The 23248-nt window shown below is 49.5% G+C and overlaps 1 protein-coding gene across 1 annotated transcript in view; it reads left to right on the top strand.

Annotated features, from left to right (window-relative positions):
* The window catches only part of RNF213 (ring finger protein 213), a gene marked incomplete at its 5' end in the record, with an annotated part of 49096 nt that overhangs the window by 9083 nt on the left and 16765 nt on the right, over positions 1–23248 (top strand). Inside the window, 26 exon segments of the mRNA XM_008948906.1 lie at positions 1057–1155; positions 2146–2268; positions 2669–2849; positions 3414–3587; positions 3848–4006; positions 4294–4889; positions 5190–5355; positions 5933–6150; positions 6675–6815; positions 7007–7165; positions 7615–8755; positions 9797–9990; positions 10380–10532; positions 11201–14800; positions 15676–15812; positions 16121–16216; positions 16625–16743; positions 17292–17414; positions 18139–18218; positions 19025–19172; positions 19536–19671; positions 20108–20296; positions 20741–20880; positions 21449–21603; positions 21969–22181; positions 22562–22743. Coding sequence (XP_008947154.1) covers positions 1057–1155; positions 2146–2268; positions 2669–2849; positions 3414–3587; positions 3848–4006; positions 4294–4889; positions 5190–5355; positions 5933–6150; positions 6675–6815; positions 7007–7165; positions 7615–8755; positions 9797–9990; positions 10380–10532; positions 11201–14800; positions 15676–15812; positions 16121–16216; positions 16625–16743; positions 17292–17414; positions 18139–18218; positions 19025–19172; positions 19536–19671; positions 20108–20296; positions 20741–20880; positions 21449–21603; positions 21969–22181; positions 22562–22743 — 8822 coding nt within the window.

Below are 23248 nucleotides of genomic sequence, written 5' to 3'. Positions count from 1 at the left end.
CTATTTGGCTGAACAGCAGAGGGCTGTAATTGGTGCTGCTCAGCTCACCTTATTTCTCCTTTTTCTTGGCTGTTCCAAGATGTGTTGCTGGGATGATGAGCTGCACCTTGTTGGTGTTTTGCTGGAGCTGTTGTCCTGTTCACCCTGTCTGTCCTAGTGAGTGTCCTTCAGGCCTCCCAGCAGGCAAAGCAGCTCCTTGCAGCCTGAGTAGCTCTTTTGCTGACTGCTTGCCTGACACAGAAGGATATTGCCATTAATGGGCAAGTTAACAGCCAGATTCCTTCCTCTGCTCTTACATCATGTGCCAGAGATCCAAGGTGCTGGGCCACTGGAGGGAGGAATGAGTTAATGCCCTTGGCCACTGTGCAGGATGTGAAGATGTGAGTGAGCTGCTGGAGGAGCCAAGCTGTGGGAGATGCAAGTAGCCAGGCCATGAGTCCAATTCTGTAGCACAGACTCATCTTTCTCCCCCTGTCCTGGGAACTCAGCTTGCTATTCACAGCTGGGGAGCCTTTCTGACAACCAGAATCTGTCCCCACACAGCATGTCTGTTGTGTAGACAGCTCCCAGCCCCACTGCCAGCAGGGTCAGCTCTTAAAGAGGTGGCTTCTTGCCCCACCTCCAAGGTGATCTCCTCATCAGTTGCCACACCCTGAGTGAAAACCAGTCAGGAGGGGCTTTCTTGCCTGGTGTGGACATCATCCATATATCCACCCTCATTCAGGGCTGATGCTTTAAACCCCAGCACTTCATTAGCTCTGTTCCCATCCTGCCCTAGGACAGTTTCCAGTATCAAGGTGGAAGTGGTTCCTCCAAATGTCTCCTTTAGCAGCTGGGACACTTCAGCACTGTCTGGGCCTAAAGGTGCATTTTACAGCTCTGGAAGTGTGGTGTTTTGGTGGTTTTTGGTTTTCCTCCTGGATGGAGACATCTGAAAGGACCACAGCCTGGCTGAGGAGTGTGGAGCCTCTTCTCACCATAGCTCTTTTAATTCCTTATTGTGAGTCTTAAATCTCAGCACTTCATATTTTGGATTTGTTTGCTTCTCACCTGCAGGCCTGGGATGAATTTTTGAAGATCAGCTTTCCAGATGAAAGGTTCACTGTGAGGTGGAAGAAGACTTTACTTGGAGATTTGGAGAGAAGAATTCAGCAGGTAGAGGGGACTGCAGGCAGGCAGTGTGTGCTGGTGGGCCAAGTTCAGAGCTGATACAGTCTTCTGCTGTGCTTAGAGGATAGCTTCTAGAGCCTGATGGGCACATGAAAACACTGTGGCTTTGGTCATAAAAATTGTCATTGCTGTTATAGAGGTGGAAGAAGACTTTACTTGGAGATTTGGAGAGAAGAATTCAGCAGGTAGAGGGGACTGCAGGCAGGCAGTGTGTGCTGGTGGGCCAAGTTCAGAGCTGATACAGTCTTCTGCTGTGCTTAGAGGATAGCTTCTAGAGCCTGATGGGCACATGAAAACACTGGGGCTTTGGTCATAAAAATTGTCAGTGCTGTTATAAACAATGTTCTCAAAAATTGAGCATGAAAACATCCTGTGCTGTATTCTTGGTGTCAGAGACTCCACTGGCCTGGCTGTGGTGCTGGTCTGCTGGTAGCCTGGGACCTGATTTGAAATAGTCCATTTTGAGCATATTTAGCACCCCTATGGTTTTAAGAAACAGTGGGTTTAAGCACCCAAGGACTTACAGAAGCAAAGTTAGTGCTTGTCTCTTTTAATTAATTGAACACAAATTGTGTTGTCCAGGCTCCCAGATGTGCAGGTCCTTTCTAAACTGAGCTGGGATATCTCCTTATCTCCTCTCTACATCAGCTGCATAATTCTTAAAGCCATTGATTTTCATGGTATAATCAGGAAACAAGTATTTCTGGGAGGGGGGAGGCTTGGATTGGAGAGAGGCATATTTAAGTAATCACACATTTTAGACAGAAACAATCTAAAAGATTTTCCAAGCATTTACATGTATTCATCTTTCTCCCAGGCCCTGATAAATGGGCTCATTCTTGCCTCCACTAGGAAAATGAAATTATCTTCAACTCTGTTCCTTTTATTATCTTAACAGCAGCACTCCTTCATGCTTTCAGGAGAAGCACTTTGGAAGCTTTTAGGTTAATAAGAAATCTCCCTTTTGCCCTACAGGAGCCTCCAGTTAACCAAATCTTAGCCTACTGCTGTCAGCACTCCAGATTTAAGCAACTTGACTCTTCCATTGGCTGGTGCTTCTGTAACTGTGCCACAGAGGCTGTCACTGCTGCTTGCCAGGTATTGTCTTCCCTCAAGGCAGGAAAAGTAGTCAAATTCCCTGTTCCATAGATATCCTGTGCCATAGTCCAGGGAGGGTTGTTGTGGGGGAGGAGAGTTGTATGTTCAGTCTGCCACCACTTGAGTTGCTGTGGATTATTTTAAGTTTGAACCAACAGCAAATAAAGAAGAAAAATTGTCAAGAAATCAGGAAATGAAGATCCATTTTTAAAGGGTCCATGAAAAATACTTGTAATGCTTCTGTTGTCGTGGCTTCTGGTGTTGGGCATGTCACATGGAGCTTTTGAATGTGCCTCAGCACTGGAGATGTGATTTCTTGACATCAATTTCTTGACTCCAAGACAAAGCTGGACACAGTGTAATCCAAACCATGTTCCTCTGTCTTGTATGTCTTGTGCAGACTCAGAGCAACCTCCTTGAGAAGATTTCTTCCTACAACTTGAGTCAGTTCAGCCAGCTTGTATCAGCTATTATTGTGAAGTCGTGGCCAATGAAGAGTGAGCAGTCTGAGGGTGATTTTGATGAGATTTTCCACCACGTGCTTACATGGCCTGACATCAAACACATCTTCAGCTTTAATGGTATGTCTGTTAGTGATATCTATAGGACTCTATGAGGAGCTGTTCTCTGCCTCACCACTCCCACTCGGCAGAGCAGCAAATATACAAAAGTTGTCCTGCTCTTCTTTTGTTCCCCATCTCAAAGCTCAAGGTATTCAGCCTGGGTTTGGAGAGGAAGGGCTAAAGAGGAGGGAGTTTTTATTCCTCTTGTGCTACTCAGGATTTGTACTGGACTCCTGAACCTGTAGATCAAGTGGGTTTGTAGAACAACTTTCTCTGAGCAGTTCCAATAAGTTATTGTAACACACAAATGCAAAACTGCTGTGTGAGTGGTTTGAAATTGTTTCCTCCACAGGCTTTGAGGATGGGCTTTCCATGAGAAGGCTTCTGAATTGTTCTCCTGAGTTCCTGGCTATTTCTTTTCAGAAAAATATGAGGTGGTAGAGAGTAGTGTGAATTCACAGGACAGGAGTGTGAATGGGAAGTGGAAGGACTCTGCATCAAGACACTGAATAGCTGTTAATTCTGCCTGGTTTCTGTGAGGCAGGTCTGATCTAGGTTTTACATACTTTGTTTCTGGAACAGGAACAGACAAAAAGCTCCTAGAAAAACTTACAGATGAAGCAAAGAATGTCATGGCCACAGCAGACTCTGTGTTTATGGGCGTCACCGATGACATCCAGAAAGGGCGTATCCTTGTGAAACATCTGGAAGAGGTTTTCCAGCATGAGAGACAGTTCACCTCTATCTGGGAGATAAGTAAGAGCACCATTCGAAGGTGGTGGTGTTGGCTTAGGGCATCATTGGAGTCATCAAGGCCTGCTTTGTTAACCTGCTTCGGTGATTAGTAATGCTAATTAGGTGCTTCAGCAGCTAGCAGCGCTGCCCTTGCCTTTGTTCTTTATGTGGAGCTCCCGTCTCTCACTGTGGTGTCGGTGACTCTGCAAATTCTAACCTGAGTTGTGGGTGTGGGGGGTGGAGAGTATCTGCCTGGTGACTGCAGCAGAGTTTTCTTTCAGAGTGCCAGCACCTGCCAGGTGAACACAAAGAACTATGCCTGAGGGAGCTGAAGGAACTGCTGCGGAGGAGGCAAAAGGAAGTAACGCTGCTCAGAGAAGAGAAAAAGGCAATAGGAACCTTCTTGAGCATGTGCAGGAAGGTGCAGGCCTCTGTGAAAGGTAGTGTGCTGGGGGAGCAGGTGGAAAGTGGCACCTCTGGAAAACAGAACTTCCTTTGAAAGCAACCAGGCTTTGTAAACAGGTTTTGTTTTAAACCACAGCGAGGAGGAGGGGTGGAGGAAGTAAACGCAGAGCATTTGGGGGATCAAGTGTGTGCTTATGCATCAAATGCTGTTTGTAGGGGTCCACATGCCCAGTAGCTTTCTGTGACTTGGCAGACTGGGCAAAGTGAGCTGGACACAGGCTGGACATCTGATCTCTCTCTAATCTGTCTCTCTGTTTTAAAGTGGATGTGGGTGAAGTGGCGTCTCAGTACTCGGAAGATCTTCGCTCCAAAAGACTAAATGCAGTTGTGAATGTGGAAAAGAGTCCCCTACAGACCTACTACAGCTTGAGCCCAAAGCTGAAAGAATGTGCCCAGAAAATGCACTCTTTTAAGGAAAGCCTGATCTTCCAGCAGTTCTGGGAGAAAGCTGCACAGAAGGCAGGACAGGGGTGTGAAAGTTCAGAGGAGGAGGAGTACGAGGACACCAGTGATGGTACATTGGACCTTGAGGATGTTTTCAGCAGTCTAATCTGTCCTTGTTTTGAGAGCTATGAAAGGCTGTATGATGATCTCGAGTCTGGAAGCCTCACACTTGCTGCAGTTGATAAAATTTTTCAGGAATTTATAAATCATCCTGAAGATATCAAAGCTGAACTAAATATCATGTGTAAGCTCAGACCTGGGGAAGACAGAGGCTGGATTGATCGGCGAGCTCAGCAGATCCAGCAGTACCATGAAATGCATTTAATTTTTGATGCTGTGAAGATCATTGCCAATGTCAAAGAGAGTTTAAACCTCTCTGGTGACTTCAGTATCCTGGAAAACTTGCTGGACATAGTAAGTATCCACTTCAACTCTCTATTGTCAGCATGTTGGCTAGAAAGCTTGGATAAATCTGAACCTTCCTGCAAGTCTATCCAGGACTGTCAAAAGCCATTCCCTGTCCCAAAATGCTTAGCTGGGATAAAAATTAAGTGTTCAAACCAAGTGCTTTTGTCTGACCTTCCTTAAAAGAGGGAAGGTGGTATTCCTCTCCTGGGTGTGTGGCTTTGCAGAGGGCTTTCCTTTCCCTGCTGTAGAATGGGTTGTAATTCCCATTTCCAGGCTGAACGTTTGTTTGCACCATTTGTTTCGTAGACAGAAAAGCTTAAATCCTACAAGGAAAAAAAGCTGGATTCCATCAGCCCTGAGCTTGTGCATGCCAAGAGACTGATGCAGGGGATCACTGTGAACCGTCGTGGGTGTCTGAGGGAGCTGGCCCAGCAGAAGGAGTTTGTCTCCTGGGTGAGGGAGGCACTGAAAGGTGTGTGCTGCTCACCTGGGAGTTGGGCAGACAGTACTAGAAGGGGGGGTGGTTTGTGTGGGGGCAGAAGGAAGGCTGTGTCCCTGACCCATCTGCTGTCTGCCTTCACAGCTTCTGGTGTTGGTAGTTGGAAGCATTGCTTCAGTGTGTTGGTGTGGAGTGTGCTGTGAATTGGTCCCTTGAAACGTGCCAGTCCCTGGATTGTGGTGCAGCACACAGCAGCCAGGCTCAGGCTGGGGGTTGTAGTAGCTGCTACTCTGTTCAGAGTGGCTATTTACTGAGGAGAGCAGAGAATGCCTGTTCAACAGGGTCTGAGTTGTCTGCTGGCTCCATCCTTACAGGGACACTTCCCTCTGCCTCCAGCCTGGCTGCAGATCTGTTGGGGGCCGTGCTGGGAGAAGCCATGGCCAAGGCTGTTCCTGCCTGCTGAGGTGCTTGGCAGGCTGGGTGGAGGGAAGTTGCACAGGAGATGCTGCTCACAGGCAGTCCTTCTGCCTTGTCTGGAAAAGGTGGTGAAGTGGAATTGCCTTAAAGCTGCCTCATTTGTTGTCCCTTCATGTGTTTTATCTCGTTGAAGACATAAATGAGCTGAAGGTGTTTGTAGACTTGGCATCCATCTCTGCTGGGGAGAACGACATGGACGTGGACCGCGTGGCGTGTTTCCATGACACTGTGCACGGCTACTCTTCCCTGCTCTACGAGCTCAGGCAAGAGTCAGGGTTTGAGGACTTCATGTACTGCTTGAAGAAGCTGTGGCGAGCCCTGGAGAGTGATGAGAACCTGCCCAAGAAGCTGGTGAGTTCTGCTGGAGCAGGTCCTCCCTGCGTCCTCGTGCGTTTCTGCCTTCCTAGTGTGGCTGGAAGATGGTTGGCACTGGGCAGGCTGCCCTTGTGTGGGGAAACCACAGCAGCTCTTGTTGCTGGAAGAAAAACATCTGTGGCACAGAAAATTCACAGCAGCAGCTGTAGCTGCTGTCACACAGATTTCTTCAGGGCACTGCTGAGGCTCAGTTGTGACGTGGTGTAGCTTCACTCCTGCAAGAGCTGGAGTGATGATGCAGAAGGTGGAAGGCAGATGGCTGGCAGCTTCCCTGATGCTTTGCAGTAGGGCAAGTTTCTATAGCAGGAGGCATGGGAGTGGCTTCCCACAGTGCTGGGGCAGAACAGCCGTGCAGGCTGGGGCCAGGGCTCGTTCCCATCTTCCTGCCCCATCCTCAGGCTCCTAGGCCAGCCCAGGCCCTTTGTCCTGCACGCTGATGTGACCCTGGGAGAAGTGCCCAGTCAGAGTGAGCAGGGCAGTGCCATGTCTTCTCTCCACAGCGTGCTTCAGCTCAACACTTGGAGTGGTTGAAAACAGTGAAGGAGAGCCATGGATCTGTGGAGCTGTCATCGCTGTCGCTGGCAGCTGCCATCAACAGCAGAGGAGTGTATATCCTTAGAGCACCAGTTGATGGCCAGAAGGTGAGGCTGCTTGGTGTCCCCTCCCCTCCTGCCATCTTAGTGACTGTCAGAAATGTGCTGTAGCTTTTCTCCTGCTCCACGGTTCCTTTTTTGGGACTGCTGGTCCCCACGTGCTCCCCTTCCTGGTCCTAGCACTGCCTCAGGAGCACAACCTCAGTGCACATCAGCGTTAATGACTTATTCTCTGGCAGGTTTCTCTGGACAGTGTCCTGCACTTCACCCTCCAGGGGAGCTCTTGGGATGAGGCATCATGGAAATACTCTCTGGCAGACCTCCGTGAACTGCAGAACAAACTGATGCTCATGTCAGCAAAGGGAGAGCAAGGCTTGGAAGTGGAGAAGTTCTCTGAGGTCAGATTTCAAACCCAGCGGGCTACTGATGTTGAAGCTGGGGTTGAATTTTACCTTGAACATCAGCTTTTAAGACCATGGTTTACAGCTGAGTTGCTTGGCATCAGTGGCAGCAGGCAGATTGATGTTCCTGCCTCTTTGGCTCACAGTTAAGGAGGAACTAAGCTGGAGGCTTGACAGTGGACTGACACCCTCATCCTCTGGCTCCACTGGGGAAGCTCCTGGCTGTGAGAGCTGCTGTGTTTTTGTAGCTAGCTGGGGATTCCTTGCTGGCTTCCTGGGGATACTGCTGTTAAAAAGCCACAGAAAATCTGTTACTGTACAAGGCCTGACACACCTGGCTTGGGACCAAAGCCTTTATTTCGATTGAAAGTCTCTCCTGGGGTTTCAGGACTGGGACTTGTCTTGGTAAATCAACTTAGGATGTTCTTTCCTCTCTCCTCACACAGGTTTTTTCCAATGTCCAAAGACTTGCACAGGCCTTTATAGACCTGTACTCAGCTGGGAACATGCTCTTCCGTTCCTGGCTTGCCCACGTGTACTGCTCAGCCCAGAGGGAGTCCTGTGTTCTCATGGACTTCTCTGTGGGAGCCATCCCAGCGCTGGAGGGGCAGGGGAATACGGCAGCTGTGCTCCCAGGTCTCTGCAAGACAATGGAGGGGTTCCTGGAGAGCTGGAAAAGCTTCATGTGTGAAAAACGATCCCAGTATTTCTACCTGAACTACTACACTGCTGAGCAGCTGGTTTACCTGTGCACAGAGCTGGGGCAGGAGGAGCCCAGCCAGGATGCCCTGATGATGCTTTCCTTCCTGAAGCGCGACTGCACCCAGCAGGACGTCCTCAGAGCCTCCAGCAGTGCGGTGCCTTACGTCTCAAGGGAGGTAATTTCTGACTTCCAGGTGATGCTGGATGGAGAGGAGGACCTGACTGCACAGCTGGTGTGCATCTGGGAGTGCTACATGTGCAACATGTGCTCCCTCCTTCCCAACTGCCTGGATATCGATACACTCGGTGGGTGGCTGGAGGATCTGGCCAGCTGGGAGGGACAGCGTGTCACAAGGGACTTCCCACAGGACCTTCTGTATGTTGGTCAGCCCAACCTCATCACCTGCCCTCGCTCTGAGGTGCTCACATCTGCTCTGGCTATTTACATGAACAGCCCCGACGAGCCCCTTCCCACTTTCGATGAAGTTCTCCTGTGCACTCCTCAGACCAGTGCTGAGCAGGTGGAGCTGTTCCTCAGGAGGTGCCTCATTCCCTGCGGTGGAGGAGAGAAGATTTACACCATGCTGTATGCAGACGAGCTGAGCTATGATGTCAGCTGCAGAGCAGAGGAGCTGTTCCGGCGCCTGCAGCACTACAACAGCTCCTACCACCTCATCATCCTGTGCAACTGCGAGAGGGAGCACAGCTACCTGCCCTCTGTCTTCAGCCAGTACAAAGTGCACATGATACCCCAGAGGCCACTAGCTGAAATCCAGCAGTACCTTCAGCACCACTACAGAGTCGCTCAGCCTTCCAGCTCGGCCGCTTCTGTGTTCAAGGACAACGTGTGTGTTGGGATTGTGGCCTCCAAAAGAGCTGGTGTGGGTAAGGTGTCCATGCAGAGCAGGGTCTGATGAGTGGTGGAAGGCAGAGTGGGGTTCACCTCGCCAGGTTTAGTGTCCAAGTTGTAAGCATTTAGTCAGAAAGAATGATTCAGATTGTAGCCAGTGGTGTGAGGTGAGAGGTGTAAGGACAGTGCATCTTGTCTCCAGATGGGCATCTCTGAAGATGGTTCATCTTGCCAGCCTGACACCTGCCTCTGACTGGCATCCCTGTGGTGGGCTAACCCTGGCTGAGCACCAGGTGCCCACCAAGCCACTTTATCACCCTCCTCCTTTCCTCTCCCTCAGCAGAGCAAAAGGGGGGAGGAAAGTAAGATGGAAATAAAACCTGTGTGGGCTGATGCAAAGGCAGTTTAATTGAAGAGCAAAGGCAAGCAATGCACACAGAAGAGAAGAAGGGAAAAAAAAAGCCTACCCAAGTTTTATGCTCTACTTCCCATCCCCAGGTGCTGTCTGGCCCCTTCCTGGGAAGCAGGGCTCCAGAACATGTAGCAGTTGCTCTGAAGGACAAAGGAGTGGTGTCATCCCCTTCCTCCTTTGTACCAGCCTTACACTTGAGCTGAGGTCATATGCTCTGGAATATCCCTTTGGTCAGTTTGGGTCAGCTGTCCTGGTTCTGTCCCCCCCAAGCCCCTGCCCTCCCATCCCACTGAGGGGGGGGGAATGTCAGAAAGAGCCTTGGTGCTGTGTGAGCACTGCTCAGGGGCAGTCACAACAGGGCTGTTCTCAACACCCTTTGAACTCCCTTCTAACACCAGGAGGCTGCAATGGGAAAATCAGCTCAGCCCAATACAGTCACTGACATAAACCAGCTAAAGCTGGCTGAGTCTGACCCCCTGAGATGAAAATAGGCTTGCAGGAAAATGTGTGTATGAATACTGTTCTGGAATTCTTCTGGCATGCTTCTTAGGAAGGTTCAGAGACTTCAGAGGATGGGGTGCTTCAGCACTTCCTTCTGTTGATGTTAATGTGATAGCTTCACTATTGATGGCTTGGATTCCTTTGGTGTTTTTTATGATAACAGGGAAATCTCTGTATGTGAAGAGGCTACATGAGAGACTGCAAGGACAGCAGCCTGACTATACAAAACTTCTGAAAACAATCAGACTTATTGAACCAGAAGTAGATGAAAATAAAGTGCTAAAATCTCTCCTGCCTTTTCTGAAGAGGAAACACCAGACAAAGCCCATGATCTTCCATTTTGATATCACCTCTTCAGTAAGTACATCCCTCCCACAGCTGCCTTGTCCTAGAATTCCTGTGTGGATCCTTGCAGAAGTTTTCTTTAAAGCTTTTTTCTTAGTAAGCCACTTCTCTTAAGACATGTCTTCTAATTATTGTACAAGTAACATAAGGAGCTCTTTACCATCAAAGCAGTTGAACTCTGGAACAGGTTGTCCAGGGAAGCTGGAGAGTCTCTGATCTTGGAGATAAAAATACCTTGACCAGACATGGTCTTAGGCAACCTGCTGTAGCTGAGCCTGTTTGAGCAGGGGGGTTGGACAAGATGACCTCCAGAGATCCTTTCCATCCTCAACTGTTTCATGATTCTGTGAAGTTGTGATGAGTCAATAAAAAGGAAATGCCTTTGTCTTTCCCTGTGGCAGGTCCAAAGTGGAATTGCAGAGTTTCTCTTCAAGCTGTTGGTTTTGCAGTATCTGGCAGATGACAATGGGAATATGTGGCTGCGACAGAAGTGCCATTTGTACATCATTGAAATCCTTGAGGGATCAGCAGTGCCAGAGAAAGCAGAGAGACATGTATGTACACAGCAAGACTTGGATTCTTTAAATTTCTAGGTTGTTTTGCACATATAGTTGTATACAGCTGCACCTGAATTGTAGAGACTAACTGTAAACGTGCCACAGGAATTCTGGCTTTCTGTTGGGGTGTGCTGTGAGTCTCCATCACTAAGCAAGTCCCTGGAGTTGTACACAATGATATGAAAACCAGACAGTAAATGACACATTGTGGTTTTCTTGGGTTGGTGACTTCTGAAGGCCTGTCAGTTCAAGCCTCATTGGTCCCACTAACACAGGAAGCATAAAAATGCAAAATCTAATCTTCCTCATGTTAATTTGCATGCTTGAAAGTGCTTGAATATTTGTATGCAGCTGTAAGAGTGGAGTGTAGAAGTGACAGGGATAAACAGTGACTGTTTCTTGGGTGTAGCTTTCTTTGAGGCAGCACCAAGAAAGGGCTGAAGCTACAGGAAGGAGACTGTAGGAGGCAATGGGATTGATTATTGTGATGCACTGTTAGTGGAAGAAGTGATGCACTGGGGGGTGGGGGGAAAAGTGTTGTGGATGCATAGGCTGGCTGCTGTAACTCAGGGCTGGTATTTTAGGCAGGAATACTGTCAAGAACAGACTAAACGACCTGAAAATTAGGGCTGCAGGTTTGTGATGACATTTTCTTTTCCTCCCAGAAAAGAAAATCTGCGAGCCAGAAGTATAATTTCTTAGATGTGTTCCCTAAAGTGACGTGCAGGTCTCCCAAGGAACTACTAGAAATGCAGGTACTTGGGAAGCACTGTGGGGACGCTTCAGACCCAGGAATGGATGAGGAGGAATTTCGTAGCGAGGCTTTCCAGAGACCTTTCCAGTATCTGAGAAGATTTGACCAGGGGCACAATCTGGACACCTTCTGTTACGAAGGCCACTCTGTGGAAGGGAGCCCAGCAGAGTGCCTGCAGCAGCTCCTCCTGCACTGCGGGGTCACGGATCCCTCCTGGGCAGAGCTCCGAAACTTCACGTGGTTTCTCAACATTCAGCTGAGAGACTGCGAAGCTTCTGTCTTCTGCAATCCTGACTTTGTCCAGGACACTCTGCAGGGTTTCAAGAACTTTGTTGTTACCTTCATGATTTTAATGGCGAGGGATTTTGCAACGCCCTCTCTGAATATTTCTGATCAGAGTACAGGAAGGCAGTTCTCCAACCTGGACAACGTTGCGGAAGAAGATCTTCTCCCCTTCCGCATCCGGAAGAAGTGGGAATCTGAGCCTCATCCATACCTGTTTTTCAATGAAGACCGTGTGTCCATGACATTCATTGGTTTCCACCTCCAGCGCAGTGGCAGTCATGGCGTGGATGCCATTAATCCTCTGAATGGCAACATTATCAAGAAGAACGTCATGACTTCACGGCTGTACAAAGGTTTGCTTCTTCAGAGAGTTCCCTTCAACATTTCATTTGACACGTTGCCTCGTCACGAGAAGCTGGAGAAGCTTTGCATGGTTTTGGGGATCCCCTGGGTGGTGGACCCCGATGAGACCTACGAACTCACAACAGACAATGTGCTGAAAATCTTGGCGATTGAGATGCGATTCAGATGCAACATCCCGGTTGTCATCATGGGAGAAACTGGCTGTGGGAAAACCAGGCTCATAAAGTTCCTGTGCAAGTTACGCAGAAGCTGCATAGAGGCAGAGAACATGAAGCTTGTGAAGGTTCACGGAGGTACTACTGCAGAGATGATTTATGAGAGGATCAGAGAAGCAGAAGCCCTTGCTAAAATCAACAAGGAGCAGCATGGGCTGGACACAGTCCTATTTTTCGATGAAGCCAACACAACAGAGGCCATAAGCAGCATCAAGGAGGTTCTGTGTGACCACACGGTGCAGGGGAAGCCTTTGGCCTCCTGCTCTGGCCTGCGGATCATAGCAGCCTGCAACCCTTACCGTAAGCACACGCCGGAGATGATCCAGCGCCTGGAGCTGGCTGGGCTGGGCTACAGAGTCAGGGCAGAGGAGACAAGGGACAAGCTTGGCTCTATTCCCCTCAGGCAGCTCGTGTACCGCGTCCACGCCCTCCCCCCCAGCATGATCCCCTTAGTGTGGGATTTTGGGCAGCTGAACAGCATCACTGAGAAGATGTACATCCAGCAGATCGTGCAGCGGGTGCGGGAGCAGGTGCCCATGGGGCAGGGGGAGCTGGAGGTGGTTACAGAGGTGCTCTTTGCCTCCCAGCAGTACATGAGGCAGAGGGACGACGAGTGCAGCTTCGTTAGCTTGCGGGATGTGGAGCGCTGCGTGGAAGTCTTCAAGTGGTTTCACAGCCGTAGTGAACTCCTGCTGAGAGAACTGGAGAAGTACCTTACTGAGAAGAGAGCTCCCAAGAGCACCACTGAGAGAAACACCATTATCTGGTCCTTGGTGCTGGCAGTCGGGGTCTGCTATCACGCATCCTTGGAGAGGAAGGAGGCGTACAGAAGTGCCATCAGTCAGGTCCTCCCGAAACCCTATGATACCCAGAAAAAGATTTTGGAAGAGATCTCCCTGGTGCAGGACTTATTCCTGAGTGGTGTGCACCTCCGAGATACCATAGCAAGAAACTTGGCCTTGAAGGAAAATGTCTTTATGATGGTCATCTGCATCGAGTTGAAAATCCCTCTTTTTCTCGTTGGGAAGCCTGGGAGCTCCAAATCCCTTGCAAAAACCATCGTGGCCGATGCTATGCAGGGTCAAGCAGCTCCCTCAGATTTGTTCAAGGACCTGAAGCAGATCCATCTAGTATCTTTTCAGTGCAGCCCTCTCTCCACGCCAGAGGGAATCATAGGCACGTTCAAGCACTGTGCTCGATTCCAGGAGGGGAAGAACTTGGACGAGTATGTCTCAGTGGTGGTTTTGGATGAGATTGGGCTGGCAGAAGATTCTCCCAAAATGCCCTTGAAGACTTTGCATCCACTTTTGGAAGATGGATGCATAGATGATGTCCCTCTTCCTCAGAAAAAGGTTGGCTTCATTGGGATTTCCAACTGGGCTTTGGACCCTGCTAAAATGAATCGAGGCATCTTTGTCTCCCGTGGTGACCCCAGCAAAGAAGAGCTCATAAAAAGCGCGGAGGGGATTTGTTCCTCAGCACGAGGGGCTTTGCAGAAGATAGAACAGTACTTCTGTCACTTTGCAGATGCGTATGAAAATATTTGCAAGGCCCAGGACAGGGAGTTCTTTGGTCTGCGTGACTACTACAGCCTCATAAAGATGTTCTTTGCCTTAGCTAAGAGCTCCAAAAGGGAGCCGACACCTAAAGACATAGCTGAAGTCGTTCTTCGTAACTTTGGTGGCAAAGATGATGTCAATGCCTTGGAAATATTCACCTCACAGCTACCTGAAAAAGGAGAAATACACGCTCACGACATCAGCAGGATTGAGCTGATAGGACAGAACATCTACAGCAGCTCTCAGGATGGTGACTGCAGGTACCTGCTTGTTCTCACTGAGAATTACGCGGCACTGCAGATCCTCCAGCAAGCTTTTTTTACTGCCCGACAACAGCCAGAAATCATCTTTGGCTCTAGCTTCCCCAAGGACCAAGAGTATACCCAGATATGCAGGAACATCAACCGTGTGAAGGTCTGCATGGAGACTGGCCAGATGGTTGTCCTCCTCAACTTGCAAAACCTTTATGAAAGCCTTTACGACGCCCTCAATCAGTACTACGTGTACCTCGCTGGCCAGAAGTACGTTGATTTGGGGCTGGGCACCCACCGGGTGAAGTGCCGGGTGCACCCCAAGTTCCGTTTGATAGTCATCGAGGAGAAGGACGTGGTGTACAAGCACTTCCCCATCCCACTGATCAACAGGCTGGAGAAGCACTACCTGGATATTGGCACTGTGCTGGACAAGGGGCAAAGAGAGACTGTGGAAGAGCTGAAGAAGTGGGTGCGTGAGTTCGCTGCAGCCAACACAGAAGAGCACTTCATCAGCAAGCAGAAATACAGCCCCTCCGACGTGTTTGTGGGCTACCACTCCAATACCTGTGCCTCAGTGGTCCTACAGACCACGGCAAGGCTGAGACCAGCATGTCCTGCTGGTGAACTGATGTCCTGTGTGAAGAGAGAAGCCCAGCTGGCACTGCTGAACTGTGCCACCCCTGACGCGGTGATCCGGCACTGCCACTCGCTGGGCTCCTTCCTGGCAGGCTCTCTGGCAGAGGTGTACTTCAGGCACCAGCACCACACGTCCTTTGCAGACTTCCTCCGAGCTCATGTCCACTCTGGGGCTGGGCACCAAACGGTTTTTACAGAGGTGAGTGTCTTCAGAGTCTTCCCAAAACCCTCCCAGCCTGCACTGTGGGTTTTATTGGGTGCTGCTGGTGCTGCATTGTGGCTGCACCTCAGTAAACTTGGTACCAGCCTCACCCCTTAGTGCCCAGCTGTGCAGAGTGGGTGTAGCAGCAGGCAGGTTCTTGCAGCCTAAAGAACCCAATAGCCTGGCAGTGTGAAGCAGTGTCTGATGCTCCCTGGCAAGGGGGGGCTTTCAGTGAGCTTGGGCAGCTGGTGCATCTCTTGGCTGTGAAAGTGGCTCTGTCTCTGTGCACAGCCAGCAAAACTGGCTATAGTAAAGAGTCACTGGCAACCTTTGAACGCTTTTTGTCTGCTTCTGGTCTTAACTGGCTTAAATTCTTTTGCATCTTTAAGCCACAAACAGCCAGAGATCTCATGGGCCTTTACTTGGGAACACCTCTGGTTTAGTTTTGCCTAGTACCAAAGCTAAAGCACTTCAGCTGAGACTGGCTGGAGAATTTCTCCCTGTCCTGCCTCATGTGGAGACAACAGGCTTTCTCTCTGGGCTGGACTCGCTGCTCCTTGACAGCACTGCAGGGAAGACATGCAACAGGGCTTCACAAGAAGCTTCTCCAAGCCTTGGTTGCCCTTCTCAGCTGCCCTATCTCTGGCAGGGCCCAGAGTCATGTCCAGCTCCCCAGCAGTGGCCCCGTGTTGCTGTAACAGCCCATGCTGACCATTTGCCTACTGGCAGGGCAAATAAATGGGGGGTTTTTCTGGGAGCAGTCTAGCTCTGCAGCAAGTTAGCAACATTTGGGAATGCACAGATGAGTAAGTCTCTACTGCCTTCCTGTTGAGTTCCTGAGCAAAGAACAAACCTACCCCTTGCTCTCCCAGGTCACCACCTTCTCGAGGCTTCTCACCAGCGCTGACGCTGCTTGCCTGGAGAGGGAAGTGCAGGGTAAAGCTCAGAGGCCTCAGATCCTGTTCCTGCAGCAGTTTGACACAGAGTACTCATTCCTGAGGGGTATTCGGTGAGTCTGGGTTTGTCTTACTCTGAATAGGGTGTTGTCCAGGTGGAAAATGCGTGGGCAGAACGTTTGGAGTGAGGCACATGGAAAAGGCAAGAGGCTGTGCTGAGCAGTGGGCTGGCTCAGTGCACACTGTCTCAGCTCCATCACACCCAGATGGGTTTTTGAAGTTATACCACCACTGTAGGTTGGGTGTTTTAATGGCTTGTGCCTGCAGCAGCCAAAGCTAATGTGGAGTGACTGCTTCTACAGTCTCTAATGTGTTGGTTTTACTCCTAGTGACTTCTCTTAAATCCCCTTTCACTCTTCAGAGATTTCCTTGATGCCACATCAGGAAATAAAGTCCTTATTATTCAGACAGACTTTGAAGATGGCTTGCAAAATGCCCAGCTCATCGCCTCAGCCAAGTAAGTCAAGTGTGAAGGCCCCAGCTAGTTCTGCTGGTGCCTCCTGGCTCTATGTGGTTATTAGTGCTGTTTTGGGGACTTTGGAATCAGGAATGTGTAATCCTTTGTGTATTCTGTAGTGGAATCCGTGTAGAAGCACTAATTGTATTTCAAATAATTTGCAACCCAAGTCAGAATAAACTAAGACAGGTCAAATTATCAGATAATCCCCTTTGAAGTCTGAATTCTTGCCATTGGTGGCAGAATCCTGAAGAGCTGAGGATCAGGGTGTCACTGGAGGCTGAGGTGGGAGGCTCAGCACAGCTGCCTGAGGGGAGGGATGTGTTCCCTCCCTCACAGAGGAAGGACTTGTGGCTGTGAACCTTTGTCTCTCTTTGATCTGTGAACAGCATTTCCTCTTTGTTGCAGATACACCGTTGTTAATGAAATCAACAAAGTGGACCTGGGAGAAGTCTCTGTCTTTGTTTACTTTATTATGAAGCTTTCCCGGGTGGAAGGAGGAACATCCTACGTGGGGTTCCATGGAGGTGGGTCTGGCCATCTGGCACTCCCCTCTCATCATCTGGCTTCACACAAACGTACCAGAGCAACGTGTCTCTTGTTCACCTTCCCTTTTTAATGCTCAGAATCTGGAATCAGAGTCCTGTGGGTTGTCAGAGCTGCTGCTTTTACCCTCAGGGGGTACCCTTGGGGATCAGTACCTTGGAGTCCTAATCTGAGAGCACCTTGCCTTGCCCACTGACAGATGAGTTCTCTTTCTAGTCAGCTGGGGAGCAGCAGACACCTGATGCTGACTGCATTGGCTTGTCCTTCAGGAGGCTCCTGAGAATGTATTCCCATCTCCTGCTTTCAGCAGCAAGGTGCCTGCTCTCTGTGGTGGGCTCTCAGAGTCGAGGTGGTGTGCACGAGCACGTTCACAATGAATCGCTGCTTTCCCTTTCTCCATCCAGAAGTGAGAGCAAGTGAACTCTGAATGCAAACTGCTAGCCCACAGTACTGTGATAACTCTTGGGAAGCTCTCCTGGAAGAGCAGGCTGCAGGCCTGAAGTAACTGGTTTTTTGGTGCTGTCTTTAGGCCTGTGGCAGTCGGTGCATATAGACGATCTGCGCAGATCCAAGGACATGGTCTCTGACATGACTGCCCTGCAGAACCTCACCATCAGCCAGATATTCTCTGAGGATTTGGGCAGAACCAAAGGTGAGCTGCAGGCTGGCTGTGCCAGCCAGAGGGGTTTGCTATGCCAGTAGGGGGGGGGGGGAGATGTGGTCCTGGACTTGGTGCTGATAGAACTTATGCCTGGTACAACATTTCCAAGGACTTTTGCTGCTCAGCATCTGTGTTTTTTGGTGGGGTCACCACATGGCTGCCAGCTTACATTTGTATTTAATTTGCCACAACTTTGGGTCATCAATGAAGTTCATTTGGTACTCTTCCCTTTTTCTTCTGACAAAACTATGGTCTTTGCACTGTTGAGCACCAATGACAAGTGCTTTGTCTTGGCACACAAGGCAGCAGACGCTGCGTGGCCCAGACCCCTGCCAAGGACTCACTCCAGAGAATCTCTCACTTTGGGTGAATACAGATCTGTTCTCCTAAACCCATAGGAAGGTTAGGAAAGACTTTTACTTTTCCCTCTTTTTTCTTACCCTTTTTCCTTGCAGCATATACTGCCTTGCAGGGCTCTGGTGGAGCTTAGTGCATTAGCTCCTGGTCGTGCCTCTTCCTGTTCTTGCTGCATGAACCTGACAGCTCTAAGCTGTAGATGTTTTTAGAGAGGTGGATCTCAGCAGCCCTCATGCAGGTGGTAATGGATCTTTGACAGAAGCTCTGATGTCCTGGGCTTCAGTTACTAAACTAACTCTTACCTGACTGATCCAGAAGTGTACAACTTTCTGATAAAAATTCTGCATCTTAGTTGCAGCTCTGCCTGTGAATGGAGAAGAACAGGGGGAGAGTGAGATGGAAGTTGAAACACCAGGGCCAGGAGCAGAGGTCTATGAGGTGAGTACATCTGTTTGCTTCTCACCTGTCAGCATGGCTCTCTGCACCTATGGATGAAGAGCAGTACACCTTCTGCATCCCCATTCACCTGAAATCCATCAGGAATATTATTTGCCTCACAAATGTTAATGGTCAGACACAAATTTCTCCCCCTCTGCCCAATCAAAATCAACACTGCTAAAGTAAACCATTCTAAGGGCCCTCTCATTCCTTAGCCATTTCATCACTCCAATTTTCAAAAATCAATTCTAAAAGCTTCTGTTTCCTTTCTGCACCCTGAGGCTGAGAACTGTGGTTCTGAGCCTGCCACTCCAGCTGTTGGTGCTTTCTGAGAGGTGTTGGAAGCCACACTGAAGTGGGCTGTGGACTAGACTGTGCTGCAGTCATGTTAAGGCTGGCTCATGATCTGACAGCATCAGCTGGAGGATGCCCAGTACAAGGGTGACTGCATGTGGCTTTTGCCCCTCTAGTGCCTGAAGATCTCCTAGGGAGGGCCTATTTTCCATGGTTATGTTGATCATTTCCACTTCTTTCCCTGAGCTATTGAGTTTTCCCTCACAGGAGTCTTGCCCCATACAGATGCTGTGTTGCATGCAGCTTTGCAAATTCTGCAACCCTTTCAATGTGTACTTGGCAGCAAAAGGAGAACTTAGATTTGCAGCCTGAGATGAGAGTGAGACTGGGAGGAGGGGTGTCAGGGGGACAGGCCTGTCCAGAGAGCACTGCAGTAATCTGAGGGATGCGTCTGGGGGCAAGGGTGTAAAACTGAAGAGTAAAGAACTTGTTTTGCTGCTGTTCCTGGGAAGGGTGAAATGCTGGACACCACTGTGCTGCTGAGGACCTGTGTGCAGAGTGCTGTGGGGATGCTGAGGGACCAGTATGAAGATCTGAGTCGAAGCAGAAAGCGGATTAAGATTCTCCTGGGCCTTCTGTCCAAAGAGGATGACTTGAAAGGTAGGTGCTCCCTGGCTGCAGGTAGCATCCCTGAGCATCTAGGGGACCACCAAAACACACAAGGTCATTCACGGGGGTCCCAAAGGTCTGTGGTCCTTGCTGTAGTGTAGGCAAGGTGGATCTCCCATGCAGTCTCCCAGGAGTGTGTGTCTGTGCTCCAGTCTCACTCCTGTGATGGCTGTAGAGCTTTCCTGGAGTTCAGGCTGTGGCTTTTTCTCTCTGTGCTGGCTCTGGGGGCTGTTTTATTTTCCCCCTGATTGGCTAATTATTGAAACAACTGTAAAATGCTGTGCTTGCTGAGATACTTGGATTTGGATCCAGTGCCAATAGAAGAGAAAATGCATGTTCCTTGTTGTTTTCCAGCCTCTTTCCTGAAGATAACAAAGGCTCGACTCTCCAACCTTTTGAAGAAGCAAGAAGAAAATTCTCTTCACCCAAAAAACTGGGTGCTTCGGGAGGCTTCCAACCTCAATGCTCTGCAGGAGGCAGGCACCTTCAGGTGAGGACAGCAGCAGTATCTGCTTGTAACCTGCAGGCTTCCAAGAGAAGTCTGTAAATGGCCACTGTGCAGCAGAGACAGCAGTTCTTTGTAATTTGAATATCTGCAGTGTCAGTCTCCAGTCTGTGCTGGAAGCTCTCTGAAGGCAGCTTTGTCCTCTCCTGGCTCCTGAGGGAGGGTGACTTACAGCTGAATGGGTTGTACTGGGACAGGAATGCATAAGTGCTTTGAGTGAAACAGTGGGGTTACAGGCAAGGCACAGTGAGAGAAATGTAGGGTGTCTTACTGGGGGTATTTTTTTTCCCCCCACCAAAGGCAGGATTAAGACTTTCTTACATGCATATGTCAGCAATTCTCCAGGACAACCACCTCCTGACTTGCTGATATTGTTGCTCACCTTCCCTCTGGGTTTCTTGGTCTCTTTCTGCCCCCAAAGGCACACCTTGTGGAAGCGAGTCCAGCACGTGATCACTCCATTCCTGGCTCTCCTGGTTGCTGTCATAGACAGGAATGGCAACCTGGAGCTGCTGGCCAGGCCGGCAGCTGAGTGGGTGACAAGGCTGTGGATGTTCATCTTCAGTGACACAAAACTCCTGACTGTCCCTTACGGTGTGGGTAAGAACAGGTGAGGCCCTGGAGCAGCAGGAGGGCTGGGCTGGCAGCACAGAGGGCAGGCTGGCACTGCCTTTAGCTCCACAAGGAGACCAGGGCTGCTGGTGCCTGCCCCGTGCTGTGCCCAAGGCAGCGGGACAGGCCTCGGGGGCTTCAGAGGTGTTCTTTCCTTCTCCCCAGGACTTCTGGGCTTGGCTCTCTAGCTCTTGGCATGCTCACACTTCTTACCCAGCCCCTGAAGCCTCCGTTTCCTGCCATTGCTGCCCTCGTGCCAGGGGACACTTACCAAGTCTTGCTGCTACCCAGCTGGCAGGAAGAGCTGTATTCATGAGTCCTTCAGTTCTTCCTTCCTTCATCTCCTCCTAGGGCTAATTTCTTCCTTTCTGCAGCTTCCTGCCTCTGCTGTCTGTTTTCCAAGCAAATGCCCAGTGCATTAATGACCTTTTTAATCTCCTAGCTCTCAGCCAGAGATAATTCTGGTGCAGAACAACATGGTGGTGTCAGCCGATGCTGGGAATGAGATGCCCTTCAGCTGGAGGATAAAGGAGTACTTGGATGACCTGTGGTTGGAAGCTCAATACATCCAAAACACTGAAGGTGAGAGCCTGGTTTGAGCTTGTGACATGGAGAATCTCTATCCCCCTGCCTTGTAAACTCTGGCTTGTCACTACCATGCCTCCACCTGTGTCCCTGGAGTCACCTTCAATCCCTCTGTGCTCACGTGAGCCAGTGGAGCTCTGTGCAGTTAGCTTTTCCTGGTGCTTCTCACTATTGGTCCTCACATATTCTGTGCCCTCGTATTCAAAATGCTGTGGAAATGCTAAGAGTTAATGAAAAGGTGAGATGCTGTAAACTGGTGTCTGGACTGAGAAGGCCTGGCCTCAAATCCCATGTTGGTGCTGTAAATGAGGGCACTGCTGTATGCAGTCAAGTTAATGAAAAGGTGAGATGCTGTAAATATGAGATTGGTGCCTGGGCTGAGAAGGCCTGGCCTCAAATCCCATGTTGGTGCTGTAAATGAGGGCACTGCTGTATGCAGTCAGTGCATGCAAACATCAGATGAATTCAGTGATGAATTAGGTATCAGTCTCTTTAGGGTAGAAGCTGTGTCAAACCCAGCCTCCTCCCTAATACTCAGCTTTTTCTCTGCATTCTTGTTTTCCAGACCAAGCTGAGAAGTTTGTGGATATCTTCCAGAAAACTGCACTAGGAAAGTTTATCTCTGCTCTGACTGGGCAGGAGAGGCAGATGCTCTTCCAGTGCTATGTCACAGACTTCATTGTCTTGACCATTGGTGTGTCCTCCATAAAGGAGCTGCAGGTCAGTGTCTGGAACACGAGCTGGAAAGCCTTTGGATGGAGGGAAGATCATGATGCCTGTGGACATCCCCTTCTGTATCAGCCTTGTCTTCTCAGACCAAAATCCCCCTCTGAGATAGACTAATAGCCAGGTAGCCACAAAGCTACCTTGACACTGAACTGCTGCTGAAATTGCTGAGGCCTTGCTCAGGAAAGCACTTCCATAGGAGCACCCATAAAGACTGACACATCCTTTAAGGCTATCTCTGTAAAGTACTGATCTCCTTATTTCAGAGAACTTTGCAGGGACTTGCAGTACAAAATGTTTTATGAAAGGCCTTTTTTTTTTTTTCTAATTTTGATGGTAACTTTTTTCTCCACTTGCAGTGTCTGCGAAATGCATTCTTCTCCTGCATAGAGGAGTGGAGGGCCAGGTCTCCCAGGAGAGAGGAGATGGTGCCCTCCTTGCCTTGGGTCCACCTCAGCTACCATCAGTTCAGGAGCCGCCTGCAGAACTTCTCCAGGATCATGGCTGTGCACTCCCGGGTGGCTGACTACTTCACTGACCAGGAGGGACATGGGACACCACAGCCAGAGATGGTAGAGTCACCAACCAGGCTTTTTATCATCCTCAGCCCTAGCACAGAGCTCTGTCTTCACTTGAATTGGCTGTCTTCAGTCTCTTTTTGATGTCAGCAATAGTCAAGTGGGAAACACAAGCTCAGTCAGAATCCTCAATATAGGAACAATCTGTTGTGTTACTGTTGTCACTACAAGTTTTAAAACAGTTTGCCCTGTTTTTGGTCACTTAATAGGCTGTGCTAATGATCTGAGCCAGGAGCATGAGAATTCCAGAGCTTAGGGTGATGATGAAGAGTATGGAGCAGAACATTTGCTGTAACAAGCCAGGCTGAGAGCACAAGGCTCATTAATAATTCTGGAGTGCCACTGTTGCTAACTTTCCCCACGTGTGTGTGTAGGTTTTGGATGTGTTGGCTGCAATGGCATGTGCTGAAGAGCTGGAGAGCCAAGTGCAGACAGCACGTCCAGAGAGCTGGCTGCAGAAGGTGAAGAATCTTCGTATGCCTGTTGAATTTCTTTGTAAAGAGAAGAACTCACAAAGGAGTGGGAGTCGGTGCCATCAGCTGCTGACAGAACTTGAGTAAGTACCACAGATCTGCTCACAAGCTTCATCTTTTGCCTTGCTGTTAATATTAGTGCAAGCTGAGAGCTGCTCTGGTGCTGCTTTTCTCAAAGACTTTGCAAACCCTTCCAGGTTCCTGCTGGCCTCAGTTACATACCAAGTATCAGGAATCAGTGTGGTTTTTTTCCTCATCTTATGTAGATTCTCCCTCTAAATCTGGCAGTATCATCCAGTGCATTCCAGCTGGGTTCAGGGGTTATTTAAAACTCTCCTTAGGTTCCTGTTAACCAGCAGTGTCTCCCTCCTTCATGCCCTGTGCTCAGACTGGGAGAGATTGGGAACTTCACTGCATCTAAGGTGAAGTCATGTCTCTAGGAACCCCAAGAAGCTTCTCTTGTCTCTTGGAAGCCCAGGGCTGATAAGCAGTTTTTCTTTGCCCTTTGGTTAAGTAGTGCACAAATGCTGTAGTGGTGAGCACGAAGAAGAGTGAGATGATTATTATCATCATCATTAGGCTGACCTG

This window comes from Merops nubicus, unplaced genomic scaffold (genome assembly GCF_000691845.1).
Source record: "Merops nubicus isolate BGI_N331 unplaced genomic scaffold, ASM69184v1 scaffold2281, whole genome shotgun sequence".
NCBI lineage: Eukaryota > Metazoa > Chordata > Aves > Coraciiformes > Meropidae > Merops > Merops nubicus.
Note: the sequence above shows the minus strand (reverse complement) of the source record. Positions and strands in the feature narration are given on the sequence as shown.